This window comes from Chiloscyllium plagiosum, chromosome 1, assembly GCF_004010195.1.
Source record: "Chiloscyllium plagiosum isolate BGI_BamShark_2017 chromosome 1, ASM401019v2, whole genome shotgun sequence".
Taxonomy (NCBI): Eukaryota; Metazoa; Chordata; class Chondrichthyes; order Orectolobiformes; family Hemiscylliidae; genus Chiloscyllium; species Chiloscyllium plagiosum.
In genome coordinates this window covers 132,558,701-132,582,045 of record NC_057710.1, presented here as the reverse complement: position 1 = coordinate 132,582,045, position 23,345 = coordinate 132,558,701, and the positions used below count along the sequence as shown (strand labels likewise).

At 38.7% G+C, this 23,345-nt stretch overlaps 1 protein-coding gene across 26 annotated transcripts in view; it reads right to left on the bottom strand.

The window, feature by feature from the left end:
* The window catches only part of LOC122553361 (calcium/calmodulin-dependent protein kinase type II subunit delta), a 321,729-nt gene extending 298,667 nt beyond the window's left edge, over positions 1-23,062 (bottom strand). For 14 of the 26 annotated variants that reach the window (XM_043696963.1, XM_043697014.1, XM_043697053.1 and 11 more), the window contains exons 1-2: positions 22,454-23,060; positions 21,869-21,963 (exon numbers count right to left, since the gene is read on the bottom strand). In XM_043696963.1, the coding sequence (XP_043552898.1) occupies positions 21,869-21,963; positions 22,454-22,518 (160 nt within the window). In that variant the 5' untranslated portion in view covers positions 22,519-23,060. Of the gene's footprint in view, positions 1-21,868; positions 21,964-22,453 lie in introns of all 26 variants that reach the window. The other 12 variants (XM_043697063.1, XM_043697100.1, XM_043697184.1 and 9 more) reach the window with 3 other exon arrangements.
* Positions 23,063-23,345: the final 283 nt, after the last annotated feature.

The following is a 23,345-nucleotide window of genomic DNA, read 5'->3' as shown; positions in this document are numbered from 1 at the left end:
ATCTATTAATGAGATTCAACCAGCCCATTAAACTCAATTAATTCGGTGTACCTAGAGAGTTTGCTCCTTTCTAACTGGTAAGCTTTTTGTAACCATTAGTCTAAAAGCCCTAAATCACGTTGTATTCGGAACCTTTAAATAGCACCTTTGAGATAATGCCAGCCCCAAAGCAGTACTTGTTCAAACCATCACTTCTATAAATATCCTCCACAACAGGCATGAAAGAAAAAGGACGCACAGTACTTAATAAGAATCTTACCAAATAGATGTCAATTCCCTGATCATTTATTAAAGTGTGCCACAATTCTGACTAACGGTCAGTATAATTCTCACTTCATCCAACAGAGCATGTAATATATTTTGCACTGATTTTTTTAAACAAAAAACAAATCTATGGATCTAATAACATGCAAACATCTAATCATACCCACAGTGCCCCCAAGAGTACGAAGACTTGCAGTGATTCAAGAGAAATTTTTAGCAATCAGGAACATTCATAGATTGCAACTCAAACAGACCAGAAGAATAAACTCTCTGTTAGAAAGATAAAATGCTGTAAAGAAATGCCATAAATTACAATAAAATTTAAGCTAGAAAACAAGCCACTTTTTTAACAAAAACATTTGAATATATTAACAGCAACATAACATTTTGAAAAATTATCAGGGCATATAATTGCCCATATAATATGGATAATGATCTCTGTATACAGGAAGACAGCAAACTTGCAGGGTGAATGTATTTCATGATATTGAGATGCAAGATGGTTTGTATTTGAGAGAGTAGGAGGTCACTCATTTCTTCAAGGTCAGAAACTAAATGAGATCGAGGAAAAAACAGAGAGACAGAGTGAGGGGTCTGGGAACGCAAATACATAAACTGGAAAATGTGGGAAAACATTCATAAGGCCATATGAAGATCATTTCTTTAAAAACAATAACAAAAACAAGGGGATATGCTAAATTTAAACAGAACATTGGATAATACACATTTGGAGCATTATTTGCAGTTCCGGTCTCTCTCCTATCAAAGGAGATTTTGACTAAATGCAATCATTAAGAAAGCTTAAGCAACCAGCAGTTCATTTGTCCAGATCTGTTAAAGTTCTTAGCAACTGTGAAAGGATTGAATAGCTTGGATGTGGAAAAAATATTTCAGCATATGGATAAGCGTTTGCGTGTGTCAAACTAAGCAGCATGAATGTAAGTTAGCCATCAATAGATCAAGTGTTTAGGATTAAAATATTTACATAGCGTTTTGCATTGTCACTATTCTATCTTTGAAGCAGATGGCAAAGGCACAGCTTAGGCAATATTTGATGTATTCTTGAAAGAGAAGGAAATGCCCCAGTAACAGGGCAAGGTAGTAAAATGCCTAAACAAGTTTGTTGGGTAATTTTTGTGCTGTACATTTTAAGTAATTTATAGTTTGAGTAATATGGTTTCAATATTTAAATCTTTTACTACATCAAAATGACTGGTACTCATTGGAACTTGTTGACATCCTAAGAACCTGAAGAATAATTAAACATGAAGTTCTCTTGGAAGTGCAAACATTATCAATATGCAAGTGAGCACAGCAGTCAAGCAAATGAATAACCAGTTGATTTATCCATGAAGGAATAAAATTTGCCCAGATCACAGGGCAAGCTCCCCTTCAAGAGAGAGTCACCAGATCAGGAACGGAGTAGGGTGCTCATTTTATGCCTCATCAGAAAAATGGACATCTGAAAACTAGCCCTCTGCCAATCTTAGAGAAGCTCCAGCTAACAGTACCTGCTCAATCTCTGCAGAGAGTGTCTGAACCTGCAACCGTCGGATTCAGATCCAAAATTATTGCTGCTGAGACAGAATAACCATCATTAACATAAAATATAAACATGACTTAAAAGTTATAGTTGCTCTAAAATTCTTTCCATTTGAAATCTGGGAGCCCAGGATCCCTGAGCCAATTTCCAACATTTACACTGTTAAACTAAATTTTCTCAAGTTTGGCATTTACATTTGAGCTCAATTTAAAACAGAGCATTTCAATGCAATTTGCATTTCTGTCCTGTATAAATCTCAGAGATAGATAAAATGTATTTTGCTAATTGTAAACTAACCCAAATTAAGTTGCATTCCAACAGGTTAAATTTAGTACACGCAACACTCACTGAGGAACACTGGATTTTGCAATGTTGAAGAATACCTTTTCACACCTTTAACAAATTATAATTTTCACACTTCCATTTCCTTAATTTAAACCTGTATTTCATGCTGTCATAAGTAGCCATCTGTTCACACGTTGTTGAGGCTTTTTTTTCCATATTAGTTTCTAACTTTTGTTAACACTTCTCTATTGAAATATTTTGAACAATACACATGGACAGAAAATAATAGTTCGGATCAAAGTCAATGACCTAAATCAACAACTGTTTTCTCTCTCAGTCAATACTCTGACATACTGATTTCCAACATTTTCTGTCTCTATTTCAAAGAATACAAGCCATTTACTTGGCTTTGTTGCTCATACTCGTGATGAAATGCTTAGAAAGAGAAATTCACAACGATAACTTGCTAAATATGAACTTATGAAGTGCTCAACCTACAACTGGATGATAAGCACTAAAATTTTTAAAACATTTTGTTCAGAAGTTAATTGCTACATTGAACACAAATATTGCAAAAAAGTGTCAACAGAACACATTAGAGAGAGACAATACATTGATCAATTATTTAACAAGGAGAAATACACCTCATATCACCAACAAAATAAGCAACAAACAATACTCCATTTTCTATTCATTGTACTTCAAAGATACTTATTTCAAGCAGTATAATTTACTAAATCAGAATAGATATTTATGATCCTGTGTTTAAAAAACTGGTTAAAATAACAGCTAAAATAGCTGTACAAATATGCTTATTACAAATACTGAAAATATAATTTTGTATCTTCTGCAAGGAGGACCCAAGGTCTGAGCTCATTCAATGGAATAGTACAGTCATATGAAAGAACTAATGATCTAGATGATGTACTGCTGCAAAATACAAAGATTTCACCAACATTTCTCAAACTAACCCTCTATCTCCTGAAATAGGGACAGCGACCTAACAGTACAGCACAACTAAATCTTCAATGGGTCAAAATGCTGGAACTCCTTACCCAACAGCAGTCAGTATTTTCACCATACAGACTGCAGACATTCAAGGCAATTCACCATAGGCTTCTGCCAGGGTAGTTAAAATGTAGCAATAAACGTCTGCTTTGCCAGAGATACACTACATTCTCTGAATTTAATTTTTTTTATTGATTCAGTCAAACAATTAAAAATCGTCTTCAAGTGCAATGTTCAACCAAGTGAGATAATGAAATGATTCTGTGGAAGGTTTGTGAATAAATGGTTTCATTTGCTAAAGTGGCAAGGATAATCCACTAAACACAACAGCAAATCAAAGAGATACAATTCACAAACTTGATCATCCATTTACTTCGCTTTCCTCATCAACTATAGCAATTGTGATACATCTCAAATGTAAAAACTACATCAATTTTACAAATGATTGGGAGAGTGGTAAAGCACCCCTCTTCATCCTGTCTCTTTAATGAACTGACCAGTGTCCTCCTCCAATGTCTCTCCAATACTGTCTGGCTCAGAGGAACTGTTTTCACCTTAGCATTGACCTTCAATGACTTCTCTCCATACTCTGACATCACTAACTCTGATGTCTCTCTAAGGATCTATCCTCATCCAATATTTTACCTCCCTGATGCTCCTCAGCAACATCATTCAGAAACACAGCTTCAGTTTACACAGATACACTGTTGATGCCCAGCACTCCCCAGGCTATCATTTCCAAATTGTGTCTCGCCACCTAGTTCTGTTGAACATAAGTATGATCATCATAGAATCATATATTCTAAATATTGACAGGATCAAACCCGTTGGTCTTTGGTTTCCCCTTCTACAATATGTCTTGGAGCCATTGAAAGCATCCTGCTCCATTGTAATTATCCAAATAAGACGACCAGTCACAACTTTGACATCATGTCTGGCTCAGAGATGAGTTTTCAAGTACATATTCATGCCATTATAGACCACCTATTTTCACCTTGCTAACATTACTCAACTCTAGCCATGCCTCTGTGCATCTTCTGCTAAAACCTTCATCTATGCATTATTACCGCTTGTTTTGACCATTTGTAAACACTGGGAACATGTCTTCTATCTCCTACCCTCCAGAAATTTAAAGTAACCCAAAGCTCTGCTACCCATGTCCTAACTTGTATCCAGTCCGATTCTCCTGTATATTGGCTACCAATTAGGCAACGCATCAGTTTCAGAGTTCTTATCCTGGTTTTCAAATCCCTTCATTGCCTTCACTCTCTAACTTCCTCCAGCCCTTTAGCACCCTGAAATAGCCACACTCCTCCTATTTAGTCTTTGCAATAACCTGACTTTGATCACTCTACCATTGTAGGTTTTCAGCTGCTGAGCCATTAAGCTTTCAGTCCTGAAGAGTCACACCTGAAACATTGACTTCTGCACCTCCTGATGCTGCCTGGCTTGCTGTGTTCTTCCAGCCTCCTGCTTGTCTACTTTGCATTCCAGCATCTGCAGTTTTTTCTTCTCTCAAGCCATTAAGCTTTGGCATCTTTTCTTCCATCCTTCTGCACCTTTCTAAAATTCATTCAACTCTCCTTTATGACCAAGCTTTTTGTCATCTCCATTGTTATTGCCTCATGTCTTGAATCAATTTTATTTAGTATTTGCTATGAAATTTCTTGGAACATTTTGTTATGTTAAAAGCATATATAAATACAGTTATTGCACATTTCAAATGACATTGTATTTGATAACACATGGATAAAAATATGTTCATCTATCTGCACTGTGTCCAATCTTGATAGCAGGCTTGTTGGAATGTGGTTTGAATACTCCATGCCCCTCCCCAGTACCTGTATTTGGTCCGGCTCAGATCCTTTGTACCACAAAAGTTACACCAGTTCTTGCTGAACAATATTCCAATATCTGGGAACAGATGGTATCCAATTTAACTGACAAGTTTTTTTTCCTTTTCCCACTTCTTGCTCACAAATAGTCACTTCTGAACAAATTCACAGTTTTTTTTGCCTGCACTTACTGCATACTCAACTATTTAAATTATCCCACACACGGGCTCTAGATTAAATGAATTCTTTCAAATGCGGTTTAATTTGACAGAAATCAAATTAATCCAAAGACAGATACCAGAAAATTGCAGTGATCAACCTTTGCCTGTTTGCAATCAAAAATAATTCACTTCAAAGCCCAACTAAGCAAAAATACTTTAATCTGAAATTGCTAGATACAACCATGAAAAACTCAAAACTTACAATTACAGTAGTCATTATATCACTTACATCTATACACAGTTCATGTCAACAAGAACACTAAACTTATGTGGTCACCTTAAAATGAAATCTTGGGCATGTTAGATGGAAACTACCACACTCCCATCAACACGGTCATGGTAGGTAATTACAGAATAACATAATATGAAATTACAAAGCAAACTACCCAAATCCACTTTTATAACAGAGAATATTTTTAAATGGTTCCCAACTTTAAATAGAATTGAATGTTGAATTTTAACTGTCCTCTCTCTGCTTATGACAAAATCTCGAATTTCACTTCAACTGAAGACTGCACCTGACGCGAATTTCCAAAATGCAAAGCCACAAGGATTGACAGATTTTCTTCAAATTCAGCAACTATTGCATTGGGAACCAAGGTTTTCGGAATTCAAACGAATTTGATTATTATGACAAGTTGTATTTAGAGTGTGCTTTGAATAAAATCCACATTCCAGGGTTTGTCTTTTCCATTTACTCCTTCATAGCATGTTAGCAATGCACATATGTACAGCATGTTTCCTTAATGGTCCTCAGAGGGATGGTGATAACTGGGCAAATTCAGAGGGCAGTTAAGAGTTATCCACATTCCTATAGGTGTCAAATGACATATTAGGCAACTTCAAATAAAAACAGCAAGTTTCCTTCCCAAAAGGACATTAGTGGATGAGGTGGGCTTTTTGAAAATCTGGTAGTTTTATTTAAAATTGACACTACCTGTATATTCCATAATCATTTTTGTAACCAAATTTTAAGTTTCCCAACTGCTGTGGTAGGATTTGAACTCACCTCTCTGGATTACTAGTTCAGGCACATAACCACAATGCTACCACACTTCATAATGGAGAAAGACTCGGAGGCTCTCTCACTAGGGAGCACTAGGAAGTTGATGAGTTAGATATATGAAAAGGTTTTTTTGAAGTGTAGAAGCATATAGAAAGGGAAGCAAGTAGGAACAGAACTGGAGAGTGTACATGAAATCTCTGCCAGTGAAGGCAGTATGGAGGAAAGAGTTGTGCCAGAAACTGCAAGAGATAGTCTAAGTGTGTAAAATAGATCAGGGCTACAAATCTGCAAGTAAGGACTTCAAACTGAGCCACTAGGAATAATGAGCCAATGTAGGTCTCCTAATTGGAGGCTGAGGTCGATGAGTGGCACAGTGGCTCAGAGATTAGCACTGCTGCCTCAAAGTACTAGGGATGTGGGTTCAATTCCAGCCTTGGGCGACTGCCTGTGTGGAGGTTGCACATTCTCCGTATCTGCATGGGTTTCGTCTGGGTGCTCCAAAGATGAGCAGGTTAGGTGAATTGGCCGTATTAAATTGCTCATAGTGTTCAGGGATGCGTTGGTCGGATAAATGTAGAGTACTGGGGTAGGTCTGGTTGGGTTACTCTTCAGAGGGTTAGTGTGGACTTATTGGGCCGAATGGCCTATTTCCACACTGTAGGGATTCTATGAAAGTCAAAAGCCTGGTTGAATGAGGGGTCTAAACAATGAGGATCATGGGAATGCAGATCAGGATGGAATTGCCAGTGTCCAAATTGAACAAAGGTGCGGGTAAGATCTTTCATGGAAATGCATACAGGCAGGTGAAATTACAGATGGATATTAAACTTGAAGCTCAGATTGGAGTCCAGCAGAATACTGTATTTGCATCCAGTGTGGTTCAGTTTGAAGAAGAAAACAGGGCAAGCATGCTGACCAAGAAGAATGGCTTAGGCCATCCTTAACTCTGCACTACAGTAATGTCTCGTAACAAGGTTTGGCTGTCGCCTCAAGAAAGCCAGTGATAAGATTAACTTGACTACCATCAACATTCATTTGGAAACTGCCACTAGGGGTGGATGAATCCTCATCTCCATTTTTCTGGTTTTTCCCCATAACCACCAATTCCCTTAATGATTAAAGATTTGTCTCTCACAGCCCTGAATATACTTAAATGACTCCACAGTCCTCTGTCATAAAGAATTTCACAGATTCACTACCATCTGAAAAGAAATTCCTCCTTATCTCCATCTTAAATAGGTGACCCCTTCTTCAGAGATTTTGCCCTCAAGCCATAGACTCTCCCACAAGAGGAAACAACCTTTCTGCATTTACCCGGTCAACTCCTCAAAGAAACCTGCACATTTCAATGAGGGTGCTTCGCATTCTACTCTATTCCAATGGGCATAGGCCCAACCTATTGAACCTTTCCTCATAAGACAGTCCCTCCACACCAAGTGAGCCTTCTCTGAATTGTCTCCAATGCCAATATATACTGCCTTAGAAAAGGGTCCAAAATTGTTCACAATGTTGCAGCTGTGGCCTGACTATTGTCTTGTATATTTGAGCAAACCCTTGCTACTCTATACTCTATTCCTTTAAAAATAATTCAATATTCCCAATTACCTGAACTTGGGTGCCAGCTTTTAGGGATTTCTTCTTTGTGTCGAGGGCCTCAGTATCAGGAAAAGTTAGAACCCCTCCCAAGAGCCACACCCTCCTTTCTTTCAGATGCCCATTTCTATAACTATACTTTGACTGTGAAGTTACTTAAACTTGTGCCACCATATACAGCACATTTCTTCTATGGTTTTATCCGGCAACTGTGAATGATACGTGCAATTTCATCAGGAAAACTGTGAAGATGATTGAAATCACACCATCAGACATGCCTGGCCTGCTCCTGCTGTCTGTCCAGATTGTGCCTGGAAACTTGGTTCTTCGGACAGCATGTCCTTTCAGAGCTGACCAGTTGGCTAGGTTTCTTTTCTGTTAGTTGAGCTAATTGAACACTGTTTGGACAGTGGATCTGGCGATCTCACGGGAGCTTCAATGGTGCTGACGTTTGCTCCAGTTTTGCATATAACCAATAAGTTTAATATAGAACCAGAAAGGTTTCGCACAAATTCAGTTACATATCTCTACATTTTACCAGCCAATGCACAAGAAGATTAAAATACATACTTTGATATCAATGGGAATGAGATTATATACTTTATGACTGTTTAGTTACTGACCAAAAATGCAACTCATGATATCTGGGTTTCCATTAACCACATGCTTACTAACACATTGGACACCATTAAATCGAACCAGAAAACCAGATTTGAAGAAAGGACATATCATCAAGTTGAAGAGATGAGATTTAAGATGCAATTCTCCAAAACAAAAAGTTATTAGCACAGATTTAACTGCATGACAGTATCACTTTACACTCCATGTGGAAGAGACTGCTGGGAATAAGTAATCTGGCATAATAATTGATCTCACCACTGGAACTATATGTGCCTGCCACTATGCTACATACAGTACAGGATAACATAATGGGATAAGATCACAATAAATTATACGCAATAGGACAAATAATCTCTCTCTTTGGAATCCTCTAACAGTTTACAGTGTAATAGATAGCTACACAAGACAAAGGAAATTTCTGTCCAACATATAACTCTTTAGTCATTACATTTTTAGCCCATAAAATTCATTAATAATGCAGATATTCTTCACAGTGTATTTCCTTTAGAAACATTAATTTGTTCATAAAAAAGTTGCTTTAGAAGGGTTGAAAACTTAACATGAAACAGAACCACTGACAGGAAGATGTTTAGTGGAAGATGTGTACAGAGTTAAGATGCATTATGAAAGTTAAGCAGAAGCTGAATAAGAATTTGCAACTCAATTAAGGGAATTTTGAATCACAATAACAAAAAAAATGTGTTATTTTCTCATGAGACATCAGCATCATTGGTTAGGCAGACATTTGTAACTGAACAATCCCCAATTGTGCTCAGGAAGATGGTGATGAACTACTTCTTGAACTGTTGTATTTTATCAATGAATCCACAGATTTATTAAAACAGGAGTCCCAGATTCTTGATCCAGTGAATGAATTGGTGTGGTTCAAAATTAGGATGGCATGTGATTTTGCACAAAACTTGCAAGTGGTGGTGTCCCAATGCATCTGTTCTCTTGCCCTTCTAAGTGCTGGAAGTCACAAGTTGAGAATGTGCTATCAAAGGAGCCTTGGTGAGTTATGCAGTGCAACTTGTAGATAGTACATACTGCTCCCACTGTGCAACATGGTGGACACAGTGAAGGTGGTAGATAACAGCCAAACAAACAGGATGTTTGTCCTGGATTCCATCACAACCCTGAGTTCAACTATCTAAATGTGGAAACATTGTGGAGTCAAGAGGTATGTTACTCACTGCAGAAGTGAATCTCTGCAGTCACTGCAGTCTCTTTTAGATGCAGAATTTATATGGCTGTTGATTTACCGGTCAGCGGTAACGCTCAAAAATGTTAATGGTGGGAGATTCAGCTACAGTAATGCCATTGAACATCAAAGGAAACAGTTTAAATTCTCTTTGTAGATGATCTTTGCTTTTCACTTGAGACATAAGTGTTACTACGCAAATGTTCAAATTGTCCTTCTGTTTTATATCTTATATATGGCTGTGATTCAAACTTTTCCAACACAAAAGTAATGTTCTTTACAGTAAACTATGTTTTGTATGCAAGAGGAAGAATCAGTGTTATTGAAAATGACACCCCTGAATATTTCAATGGAAAACATGTTCAACAGACTAAAAAATAATGATCCACAGGTCACTATTTCTATAAGTTCATTTGAACCTGGGTTCAGATTGAAATTGCATCAATGAAATCACACTACTGATTCACAGACTTTGTCAATTTGCCACTTCAGGAGAATATTCTGAAGCTGCCTTTTTAAAAATACATTTAAAAACAGATGGTCCTTACTTGGACTTAAACCTATTCTGTAAATATAACTGCATAATGAAGCACCTCCAAATCCTGTCTCAAGGATTCATATTAGTAAATAATTCAAAAGCAAAGTACAGTGAATGCTAGAAATCTGAAGTAAAATCAAAATGTATGAAATACTCAGCAGATCTCGCAGCATCAGTAGAGACAAAAACAACATTTATATCTCAGGCCTGTGACTTCATAGAAGATCACATCTAAAATGTTAGCTCTGTTTCCCCACTCCAGAGACATTGCCAGTCCTGATTAGATTAGATTACCCACAGCATGGAAACAGACCCTTCGGCCCAGCAAGTCCACACCGACCCTCCGAAGAGCAACCCACCCAGATCCATTCCCCTACATTTACCCCTTCACCTAACACTTTAGCATGGCCAATTCACCTAACCTGCACATTTTTGGACTGTGGGAGGAAACCAGAGCACCCGGAGGAAACCCACGCAGACACGAGGAGAATGTGCAAACTCCACACAGACAGTTGCCTGAGGCGGAAATTGCTTCCAACATTTTGTTTTGATTTCATTAATGATACTCACATTGCTTGCATTTCTCAAAATCTGCACCATTTATAAAATTATTATAAGAAAACATTTGTTAAATTTCAAAGTTTCAAAGTAACTTTGCTTGGAAATAAAATGAAGTAAAAGTCATCACTACCATAATTAGTCCCAAAAATCAATATAAAGTAGGTACTAGTAAATACTTAGCATGTTGCCATTTGCAACCACCAAAGGCATCACTATCACGTTAGTGATTCACTGAGTGAAGGAGACCTAGAGAATCTATGTAGCAGGACTGGAGATGGTGGGATTGGAAGTGCATAATGGGTACCAATGGCCCAAAGAGAAAAAAAACAAACAAACAAACAGTCAGATGAAGCTCATGAATGAAATCAGTGATCCCTGCAGAAAGGATGCATAAGTAGTTGTTACAACTAGAGACTGCTGAAGTCGTCACATCCCAATTACTGAGCTGCGTAATGATACAAGTTGAAATTTTATGAAGAACAAACTTATGCACGACACGTGCTTGGGTTGTTGACACCAGCAGACTACAGTCAGCATTTGTTGCTGCTCACTGGAAAGGTAGACTTTGTGGTAAACAATTTCAGCAGCATACACCCATTCTTAACAATGAACAAAAGACTGCATTTCAGATCAGAAAAAGGAATACTTCTGTGAAACTTGAATTTCTAGCTCCTACTTGGAAACTAAATGAGTTGCATAGTGTATTAAACATCTTTGGGATTATATAAATACATATCAAACTTCAATTGTTCCATAAACCAAATATTATGAAGATATGAAAGATATTTAAGTATTGGTTTCACTTAATGCAAGCTAAAGTATCATTTTTGTAGCTATACAATTTCACATTCTCCTAAAGACAAAGAGATGGAAATTTTCAAAGGTTGATTCAACTTTGCTTGCAAATCCAAATTCAACAAAACATCTAAGTCAGTAGCCTTGAGACTCCATTATACTGTTAATATCTGTGAATCATCACTCAACATGTGTAGTACAGCATCTTGTTACAAACTACAGACCCAGTTTTGTGCAAGTCAATAATTCTGCTGCCACAATACTAGGAGTTGGGACATCACCTTTATTATCCCAGAACTTGATTTTAAAAGCCTAGTATAAAAGATATAAATTTCACAATAGAGGTTTCATTTTGGGACATGTGGTTCAGTTTCAAAATCTATTTGAAAACAAAACATTTTTGTAAACACACCATCAAGATTGTGCAGGCGTAACATTGGAAATGGCCCCAAAGAGCAGGAAATTCAACAATGCAACCCTCAAGTTAATTTTGTGAACTACCTAGGTTAATGTGAGAACCATTTTGTCATCTTTATTTAAAACTTACATCATTCTTTGATTTTGAGATAAGGAGTTTATCCACTCGGGGTCAATTAGATGTCATGAATGGCATGCTAAACTTACAAACAGACTATTCTGTTTCTCTCTGCCCACAAAAATTTTTTTTCCCCTGTTTTGAATCATGCTGGAACAAAGCATATCTTTTTATACAAGTGAATAATTTGGCCACATGGTAGCAGCTGCAGGGTTCACATTTTGGAAAGATCTTTGGTTTGAATACTGGTGGAGGCTCTTGGGAACCAAAAGTATATTTGAGAGTCCATTTTCAGTCATGGATTTTAAGTTACAATTCCATGCTGGCTGAAGAAAGTCAAATTCAAAAACAGATCTTTGCTCGCAGAAGCATACACAGAAATCCATTCTCTCTAGTAATTACACACAGGTTAACTGTGTATTACTTGCAGATATCAGCAGCTGTACATTTTAGCCAGTTTTATTTGCTAAAAATAACATAGCAGTAATGTCACTGGACTAATAACTCTGAGGTCATGGCTGTTCCTCTGCAGACATGGGTTTCAAATGGCAGTTGGTGAATTTTAAACATTCAATTAATAAACCTTGAACCGAAATCCAGGCTCAGGAATGGTGACCACTTTTTGTTGTAAAGATTCATCTGGCTCACTAATACTCTCTAAGGAAGGAAATCTGCCATTGTTACATGATCTGTCCTACCTATAGCCACATTGTTGTGGATGTGGTTAACAATTGGCTGACTTCTGAAGTAGCCAAAAATCCACTCTGTTCAAAAGGATTAGGAATTGTATGTCAGCCAGCAGCACCCACATCGGGTGAAATATTTTCTTTTAAAATCAGAATTGTTTTGACATTTTATCAATTTATTTCCTGTCTATAAATAAGCCATTAAGAAAACAAATGTAAAGTAATAAACCTTGACTAAGAAAAGTAAAGTAATATGGCAAAACTGATTTTCTTTCAACCAGCATAACAAACTGACATTGCTTATGAAAACACATTGCTGTACAAATACTGGGACCTTTTTCAAGTATGAGAATGGATCTGAATATGTACTTTTCCAGAAGCAGTGATAACATGGGCCAAGATCATAAATATGGTGTAAACAAAGTGCATTAGTTTGTTGTATCTATCTTGAATTAATAACACAATTATCCAAGTCTAACTCGATAACTGCACTAAAAATGGTGAATTAGAACAAATGCTAAATTATCTAATGCACAACAAATGAATTACTAAAGACTTAATTCACACACTCTGCAACTGTCTCAGATAGATTAAAATAATTCCATTGTACATCTATAGTCTGGGTATTTTAGAATCATAATACATTACACAACATTAATCCTCAGTTATGATTGGAAGTTATTCATTGTCACTCTACAGTTCTGTTCAAACAGTTTAGGTTCCTTCTGTCCAACCATGGAAAAACAATTCCACTTCAAATTGGTCCAGAAAAAAACAACAAAATCCAAACCCATGCTCTTAAAATCAAAACATCACAGTTAACATTTGAGAATTAGCTGGTGTGAAATCTTTCCAAAACAATTTGCCACAAAGGCACTTTAAAGTGAAACACTACGGTGGTGGGATAGAACTTTAAATACATAGCACCATTCTCAACTAAACTGGCTGAAAAGGTAAAGGGGTGACTGAGAAAGACAGACAAAGATGAAGGCTGCACAGTCTTTGGAATAACCCAAAAGGATGTAATTGAGTTCCACACATATGGTAGGTTTTCATGCATAGCATGTTGAACAAAGGAGTAGAAAAGTAGTAACAAATAAGAATGAACTTGCCTTAAATTCTCTCAATCAGTAGTGATAGGACTGTGTTTTTGTAACTTGCAAGGTAAACTGTTTTGCTGCTATGCCAAAGCATACATGTATAAATTTTCTTCCAAGTCACACCAAAATACAGTTGATGATCACCTCGTTAACTATAAGATTTGATTCCTCTCTCTTTGATTAATCCAATGATCCTGCAGATCTCAGTGATTGTAGAAGGTGCAGAGCTTTACAAAATTCCTGAAAAGATTTTATTTTTCCATAACTGTGCCAGCGGGGGGCACCAAGGCAGCATATCAGGTGGTCAGCATGTGGAATGTGGTGTTAAATATCTGAGACAGTTGGGTTTTCACAAGGAGATTCACATATGAGAAGGAGCAGATGGTGGAGGGAAGAGCAGCCGAGGAGAGAGCCCATATTGGAAGAGGTGTTCAGCTGGATGCAGACATTATACTATGGAAGCCATTGACAAACAGGACACCGCTTGAGAGCCAGATAATGCAATCTCCTGGCAAGCATTCAAAACATTCACCACTGTGGAGAGATTGTTGATATCTACCTCAAGCATGTGGCATCCCAGAGAGGGACAACAGTTTTTTTAAAAAAGGCCCACTTGGAAGTAAATATACTGAGTGCACTGATACCAGCCAAGGTAGGTGGCTAAGTGTTCAGGTCGAGGTGTATGAGAAAAATAATTGGCTCTGGTGTGGGGCAGGAGGTGGAGCTGACAGGTGAGGCAGTGAGGGTGGGAATGAAAAGGAGTAAGGTCCAGTCCAGCAGCCAGAGGTGACTGGATGGTTGGGTTCAGAGGTAGGGGTTCAGAAGTGGGCGGTGGAGGGCTGATCTGGACTGGCAGCAACAGGCAGGATCCCAGAGGGTCAGGTCTGGCTGGGAGGGGTCAGGTGGAGATTGGGATGGGGACCTCCATCTCTGAAAAAGGGTTTGGAATTGGAGCAGGGCTGTGAGGGGACATGGAGGGATTATGTTAGGTAAATATGGGGTCAATTGAATGCTTACTCAGAGGTTAGGCTGTGGCTCACTGCCTTTATTCCTGATGAAGGGCTTTTGCCCGAAACGGCGATTTCGCTGCTCTTTGGATGCTGCCTGAACTGCTGTGCTCTTCCAGCACCACTAATCCAGAATCTGGTTTCCAGCATCTGCAGTCATTGTTTTTACCTCTGTATTTAATAGACAGGCCTATCCTGAGTAAAATTTTTACTTCATTGCATTGGAACTATCCAAACACTCCAATTTTTAAATGGAGTCTCCATAGCGATCCATGTGTAGAGGAATTACACAGAGAATGCACAATTCCAATCTAAACGTAACAACTGTCTGACCACTAGAAAAATTAGACTCCTTATTCTTTTATTCTATTTTTTCCAGCTTCCCCTTTCTTGATTGCTGTTTGACAAGTAGCCTTTACAGACATGTTACAAATGGGAAGGTCTGATTTGATACAAATTAATGCTGAAAGTTGAAAAGGGTAGCTGGGGAGGGTGGATGCAAGAGCTGTGAAATGGAAGTTTGACTGTACACCAAACAACTTTTGGATTAGTGGCAAAGGAGACAGTGAAAGTAAAAGTGGCTTTATACATGTAGTTCTGTTCTGCCAGTGCACTCATCCATGTCACATTTACAATAATGAGTTTGGTCTAGGCAATGTTGTTCCTGTCTGCTGGAGGTAATACAGTCTCCACATCAGCTTCCCCACCTCTTCCTACTAATCTTTATCCGTGTAGCCATCTACAGAGGGAATCTGTGCTTTACAGCCTGTTTCTCTTCCAGCTCACTGCTGCAGTGAAGAAAGTGTACCATCAACATTCAAGACACACTGTCTGTATTAGCAGAAGGGTGTCTCTCCAGGTACATTGGGAACTGAGCTGTTCACACCTCACCCTTGCGATGGCTAAACACTCCTGAGCAATCCACAAATGCCTCAATTGCAATGTGTGTGTCATTGTTTATATCCCGCCCTTGCAAGAAGTCAGACAGAGCTGCAAACCCAAATATCTGAGGAATGCAGAAGTTACTAGAATAGGCAGCCTGGCAACTCTGTGTTGTGTATCTGTATGCCAGCATTACCAAGATTCTACAAGTGTGTCCAGTTGAACTGTGAAAAGTGTGGAGTTTCACTGTCACTGTTTGGATCTGGAGCTCCAGATCCAGTTTGCATTAGATCTCTTCCCCAACACACTGAAGCTCTCCAGTCAATTGTGCTCCAATACACTGAGGAAGCTCACTTTTTGGCTGTGCGCTGGATATGGTCTGCTGATTACCTCTCCTGAGGAGCTGTGGATCTGAGAGCAGGAAACTGTTGCTGGTTCAGTCCCTGTTCCTGCTCCCCCTCCCCAGTAAATATCTTCAGCCTCCCCTCAGCCCAAGTACAGAATAAGCAGAACTTGTGCTACTCTGATAGATCAGTCCTCCAGAGTCCAGACGATGTCTCCACACAGTGTGTAAGGTAACCTCTGACCAAAGTACCTGCAGCAAGAAGCCCTTTTAAACAAGTAGATAAGATAACCTTCTGATTCATTTCAGAATGCTCTGGATTAAAGTTCTACTTCAGGTTTTCAGCACAAGAAAAAGAGCTGACATTCTGACTCTCTTAGTGCTGTGTTGGAGGTCCCATTTTTCTAATGAGAAGTTAAACTGAGCCCCTTAAACCCTCAAGGATAAAAAAAGACCTGGTGATGCTCCTTTCAAGAGCAGCATGCGAGTTATCCCCAGTGGCCAATCCAATATTTATCCCTCAAGTAATCAATGTCACAAAAGCACATTATTTGATTGTTAATACATTACAATTACAAAGCTTGCTGTGCACCAACTGACTGCCACATTTCCTGCATCACAATACAGTTCTAAAGTACTTCATCGGTTGCAAAATATTGTGAAGGATGCAGCATGTAAGGCACTAAGGAAATGCAAGTCTCTTTTTAGTGAGCACTTATTGATACATTTCCATTGTCTTGTTTTCATTCCTCTCAAGTGCTGCTGTTTTCTTGCCTCGCCTTCACTGGCAAGTTCCACCAAGACTGCACAAACCATGGAACTAAACTTAAGTTGCAAAACTCACGTCAATACTTTTGGAGCAATTAATATTTTGAATTGACAACCCACTTCTTCCAAATGAGTTACACAGATGTGGCCTCACATGTTGAAGTTGAACATTGGTAGCTTGAAACCAACTTCCCAGTATATTTGTACTTTTCTAGGCTTTCCCCCACCACCTAATATTCAAACCCAGGGTGTCCCCCAGTATTAAAATTTTCCCCAATACTTTTGAAATGCTGGTGATATTTTCAATAGTTTATATATTTTCAAGGCAAAGTTAGATCACGTCTTATTTACTACAACATTTAGTTACCCAATCCACTTTCTACCTTTTTCTCCACCAAACCCCCCTCCCCCTCCATCCTTCCCCCAAGTTTGTGGCATTTACAGGTCAATTGCTGAAGGATTCCTGGACAGTGGAGCAATCAAGAAAAGGAGCGAAGAGATCATTAGTCTGGTAACATTTCATGAGTGCAAAAAGAGGCAGGACATTTGAGCAAGGTTATAAAACAAATCACTAAAAGCGGGAAAGGACATATGCAAAGAGTCAGCAAGAAGACCTGAATAATAACAACTTGCATTTATCCAACAATTTTGATGAAACTCAGTAACGTGCAAGCTGTCAGAATTAAAGCAGTGCAGAGATCTCACAGGACTGCAGACCTGGAAAGTATGTGAGAAGAGAGCAGAAATAACTATTGTATCAGAAGTTCATCATTCTAGAACACAGTTTGAGGGTATTACTCTGAATAATAGAGAGGTTGATGCTGACAATTCTAACCACAACACAGCAAATAGCACTCAAGATGTCAAGTTAAAACTATTGTTAGAAAAATAAATCCATTACAGCGAAAGTGTCACTTTTGCCTGGAAATCAAAATGTCACAGGCCAAAACCACATTAAAAAGCAACTATTCATGATCTAGGATTACAGAATAACACTGAAGTACAGGATGTACCATCTTACATTTGTATACCAAGATGCCTTCGCAGTTGAATGTTAAGATTTTCATTCTACTACTTTTCTAAAGGAAAGCAGGAAGTTCACCAAATGAAAATATTTACTTATTCAGCACTTGCTGCATGCAAACTGTATACTTTGTCTAATTATTACTGAACTGCAGCCATACAGTTATCAGTTGGTACCAAGATCTGAGTTCTTGCAAAAAGTGCTACAGAATGTGACAGTTAATTAATGTAGGGCAAAAACCTTTGCTTTCCTTGAACAAAAACGATAAAATGTGCTCAAAAATACCTGGGTCCGAATGCTGACTAAACAATTTGCTTCGGTATTCTGAATTGCCAAAGCTCTTAGCTCCAGCTCATTAGCTCTAATTCATGAATGTTGCCCCGAATATATTGTCATCTGCATCTAAAGCCATACAACTTGGACAGCCAGCATTGTCAGTAAAACAGGAAGCCTCTACAGATGCAAAAATCATCTGGTAAATTTTGCTCTTCCCACTTTTGTTTGGAGACACATTGTTTAGTTATTCCAAATGGAAATTCCCATTGATAATACTAGGTTGGGGTGGTGGGGGGAGGAATCAAGTTGATATAAAGAGTCAATTGAACCTTGAAACAAAAACTAGGGTTCCGCCGCAGAATCTAATGCTCGCTATATAGCTGCAACAGGTGAACTGGAGTCTCTCTTGTACCTGTTACAATATGGATCATTTTATCGCCACTAACAATGAGCTTTTGAAATCTACTACAAACTGATGAAATTGAAAACTCTTTTGACCATTAGTTTTAATTGTACACAGTAAACAATGCTACATAATATTTACAAAACAGCCACTTCGGTTGAATAAATATGCTCAAAGCAAGTTATGAATTTTTCATTGCAGTTTCAACTACAGAAGCAACTTGAATATCTAGTTCAAGTATACAGTACACCAATGGAAATGAACCAGTTAACCAACTGGTTGAAAAATATGAAGGGCAAAATAAAGAACATAATTACTAAATTTTGGAACAACTTAACTTAACCCAGCTTTTATGTTCAAAATTCAAGTAAATACAGTGTTATCACTCTTATTTACAAAACGTAATAAAAGCTCAAATTGACATTGTAACTTACATTTACCAAGAGTATTTCAGATATCCACCTTTTGTAAAAAGCCAGAAGAAATCACTAAAATTCTGAACTTGATACTATAAAAGCTATCTTAGCCCATTTATTCATACAGTTTAACCAATGCACTTTGTGACTTAATCCTTTTAAGCTAATGAACTCCTCACTGTACATCCATGTGGGGAGATGCCCTAGAACTGAGACTGAGAAACTGCTAGAAAGGAACAACTATTTTCTACCACTCCATTAAACACTGCAACAAATATTGTGGTTGAACTTTACATGTTAAATAAGATGAATCCTACAATGTACACCATTAAAGTCTCTGTCGTGATACACGTTATTGATTACATACATAATGAGTACATAACATATTTTACTGTATTTACTATCCTCTCTCTGGGTTTGAAAAGATCTTCCTAATTGCAATTCATCTCATTAGATAATAAGACAACACATTTTAATTTGTTATATACATTTTTAGGAACTAATGGTTTTTACACTTTTGAACTTCAGATTTAGTTGTATTAAAGTAATTAAACTGCTGTCATTAGTTATTTAATGATCTAAACTAAATCTTCTCAGCGACATTTAATAAGTCAATGCAAAACTTTCCTGCAAGAGGACTTTCTTAAACCTCCAAGTTTTCACAAGTTAGGAGTTTCACTAGTTTTAAAGTTTGAAAGGTTTGTTAACTCTAAATTTATCAGACAATTAAATTTGATTACACAAGCAATAAATCCACATTTTAACTCTGACATAATTAAGACATTTTCCATCATTTCATTAAAGCAGGGCATCTTTGAAACGTAGAATTCAGTTTTCATGGCTATGACATGGACATATGAAATTTCACCAATGTTCTCAAAGTCATTCGACAACAACAGGCTCTTTGAACTAGGTGTGAGTTACAAGTGTTGGCTTCAGCAATATCAAGGATGACAGAAGCATGAATCAGGAAGCCAGAAAACTCTCTCAAAAGATTTTTTAATTAACTGTAGGCATGTACCTTCCATACAATGTGACAGAGACTTGACAGAAACAGTGTCTCAGCTTGGCATTTCTCTGGAACTATTGTGGTTGAACAAAACCAGCTGAATGAAAGGAAACATAATAGTGCTGAACAGCCATTTTTCAGACTGAAGGGAAATTCATCTTGGCGCTGCCCAGGATTCATGTGAGGAAACTGCTCCATTGTACTCCCTCCTCCACCTCACCCCATCCCCCAACAAGGCCAGGTCATTCTCCCTAATAAATTTTATGACAAAGATTTTGATGCAAAGGGCATAACTTCAAAATGTGCAGATGACTGAAATTTGCAGGTGTTGTGAACCTATAGAATATAAAATAATTTCCAAAGCACATTGCTGTATTGGAATGGACAGACAGTTGGCTGATGAAATTTAATCCAGAGAAGGGTGAAGTGATTAATTTGGTAGTAAGAATACAGACGAATAATATAAAGTAAAGATCGTGACTCTAAAAGGTGGTGCAGGAGAGAGGGACCCATATGTACAAATCAGTGAAGGCAGGAGGACAGGTTGAGAGAATGGTCATTAAAGCATATAACATCTTTAACTTAAATAAAATACTGGCCTGGCATCAACTGGATTATTGAGCCCAGTTTGAATTAGCACATTTTAAAAAGGACGTCAAGATTTTACTGAATGTATGGAAAACATAAATGAGAATGATTCCAGGGACGGGGAACTTCTTGGCACAGACAGACTGAAGAAAGTAAAAATGCTGAACAGAAGCTTAAATAAGTTGATAGAGGTTTTAAAAGTCTGGACAGAGTGGATCAGGAGAAACCCATTCCCATGGTGGCACAGATTTAAAGATGTGACCAAAGCATGCAGTGGGGACATGTGGAAAATCTGTTTTATGCAATAGCTGGTTAGGGTCTGGAATCCACTGCCTTGCCACTGGAGTGCTGGAGGGCAGATTCAATCCAGGAAAGAATTTAAAGGGAGAATTGGATCATTGCTTGAAATCAAAGTGCAAAAAAAGCAGGAAAATAGCAATAGGTATAATCCTCCTGCAGAGAGCTAGTATCAACATGACACAGCAAATGGCCTCCTTCTGTGCTGTAACCATGCTCTAAAGCTCAGCGTTAAGGCGTAAGTGAGCTTAGTGTTCTCTTCCCTCAGAAAACAGTATGGACTAGTGGACGAAATCACAGACTGACAGAGTGTATGTATGTTCGTTCATTCCTCTAAAGGATTCAGAAGGTTCGATTCCTGGGTGCTCAGTTCCGGCAGCACTTGGCTACTGGAACTGACACGACCTACAGAAACATGACAGCCGTCAGCCACTCAGAAAAGCCAAGTCGAGAGAGAGGAGAAGGAACGCTCACGGAATTAGAGCAGAGCATCCATGATTCATCCCTTTCAGAGATAATAAAGGCCTCGGCGCAGGCAAACTTTCAAACGTATTAAATATGTATCAGGCCAGGGTAAGGATTAAATCACCCAGAATTAGCATAAAGCAAAATGTTTCGCAATCACTGAGACCACTGCAGCTCTGTGTTTACAAGCGGGAGACAATTCCGCTCCTAGTTTTACGGATATGCCCGAAAAAGGGGCGTTTGCAAATTGACTGGAGTAATCCCAGGCTGAAATACTGAAGGATAACTAAATATGCAAGTCTTAACTCGACATTACTGGCACAACTGGATTCCTTGTTCACTTTTATCAGTGACCTCCGCCTAGATGTGTTGCAGCCTACTTTGTATTGCCACAAACTAATTTTGTCGAATTTACCCGATTGCCACTGCCCACTCCATTGAAATGACGGCAATTTGCACGGATTATAACAACTTTGCAGGTGCCATCTATTCATTCACGAGATACTTATTCTGACCTTTTGTACACTGAATATTCCTGCAATGCACCCAACCTATTAACTTGTGAAATGTTACAAAAACGTTTGATATATACACCTACCCCTGGCAGACAATTTTTTGGTATTGATGATTTTGGCAGCGTATTCCTGTCCTGTGGAGATTTTCATGCATCGTCTGACCACCGAGAAGGCTCCCCTGAAAGCAATCGATCACATATACACAGAGATATACATATCATTCAAACAAAAATAATACAGGTAGACAACTCAACCCTCGCCACATTGCAACACGGTTACAATCCAGTTGACGCGCAAACAAGTGGAAAACCCAACATTAAAAAGCCCGAAGCATTGAAATTGTGTTGACCAAACATACTTCAGATGGATTTGTCAACACAACATCAAGGAAAGGAAATCATTTTAAGACACTCGGCGCAGAATCAGGATTGTGACATGAAGCACCTCTCTCCACAGGAGAGAAAGGGACACCGTGCATTTCGAGGCTGTAGCGGTATCCCACAAGATGCCTCGACATTTCCAATTACATCTCACAAAACGTAACCATGCATAACCGTAAGACTGCTCTCCGTGAAAACAGTGTTAATGCGAACCCTTCCCCGCCACAGCACCAATGCTTATCGAAACAAACAAGAGAGAAAAAGAATTGACAAGATGTGTCGCCGTACTTTCCAAGTTCCTCGAAGAGCTGATATTCGTCCGTGAACCTGGTACACGTTGTAGTCGAAGCCATGGTGTGGTGTGGTGTGGGCGAATGCTCGCTGTTCTCTCCGGTGTGTGTGTGTGTTCAGCGCCTCTCGCCGCTTCCCCCTCCCCCTGCCACCGGGCTTCCAGAAAGAGAGAAACCTGCTTCACCGACTCAAGGTGTTCAGCTCAGAGCCGCCTGGTTTCTCTCCCTAACCCTAGGGGGCGGATTTGCACCCGTTTGTCCTATTGGAAGAGATTGTGTGTGTCTGAGTTTCTATCCCCGGCAATGTATGTGTCAGAGAGAGACCCAGTCACTGTGACCGCACAGTCCCCGAGTGTCTGTGTGTCACTAAAAGCGAAAGCAGTTTCCCCGAGCGCCTGCGTATCACTTCAAACTAAGCCGCTCTCCCCCAACATTGTAGTGTCGCCTTTAGTGACTCAGTCTGCCTGGCCCTGGCTCGCTCTCTCTCTCTCAGTTCCTAACCAACCCACTCTATCTCTATCTCTATCTCAGATAGTAACTATCAGTGCGTGTCACTGTCTCTCCCTCCTCCCTATCACTACAGGGAAATGAGAAAATAAAACCCCAGCTCTAGCTCTCTCAACATCTCGCGATATATTTTACAAAAAAAACCACCCAGAGAGGATTACTACATGCTGGAGGAGGAGAGAAACTGACGTCAATGACCAGGGCAGGGGGAAATTTGGATTTTGCATTTCAAAAGGCAAACGCTTATGAATAAAATAAATCGCTAAAGGCTACGCCGAAAGCTCAGTTCAAAGTGCAGTCTTTAATTTCAAGTGTTAAAATATCATCCCTTTCTTAGTTCAGGTTATTAATGGGATTTTCGTACTGCTTCAGGAAGAAATATC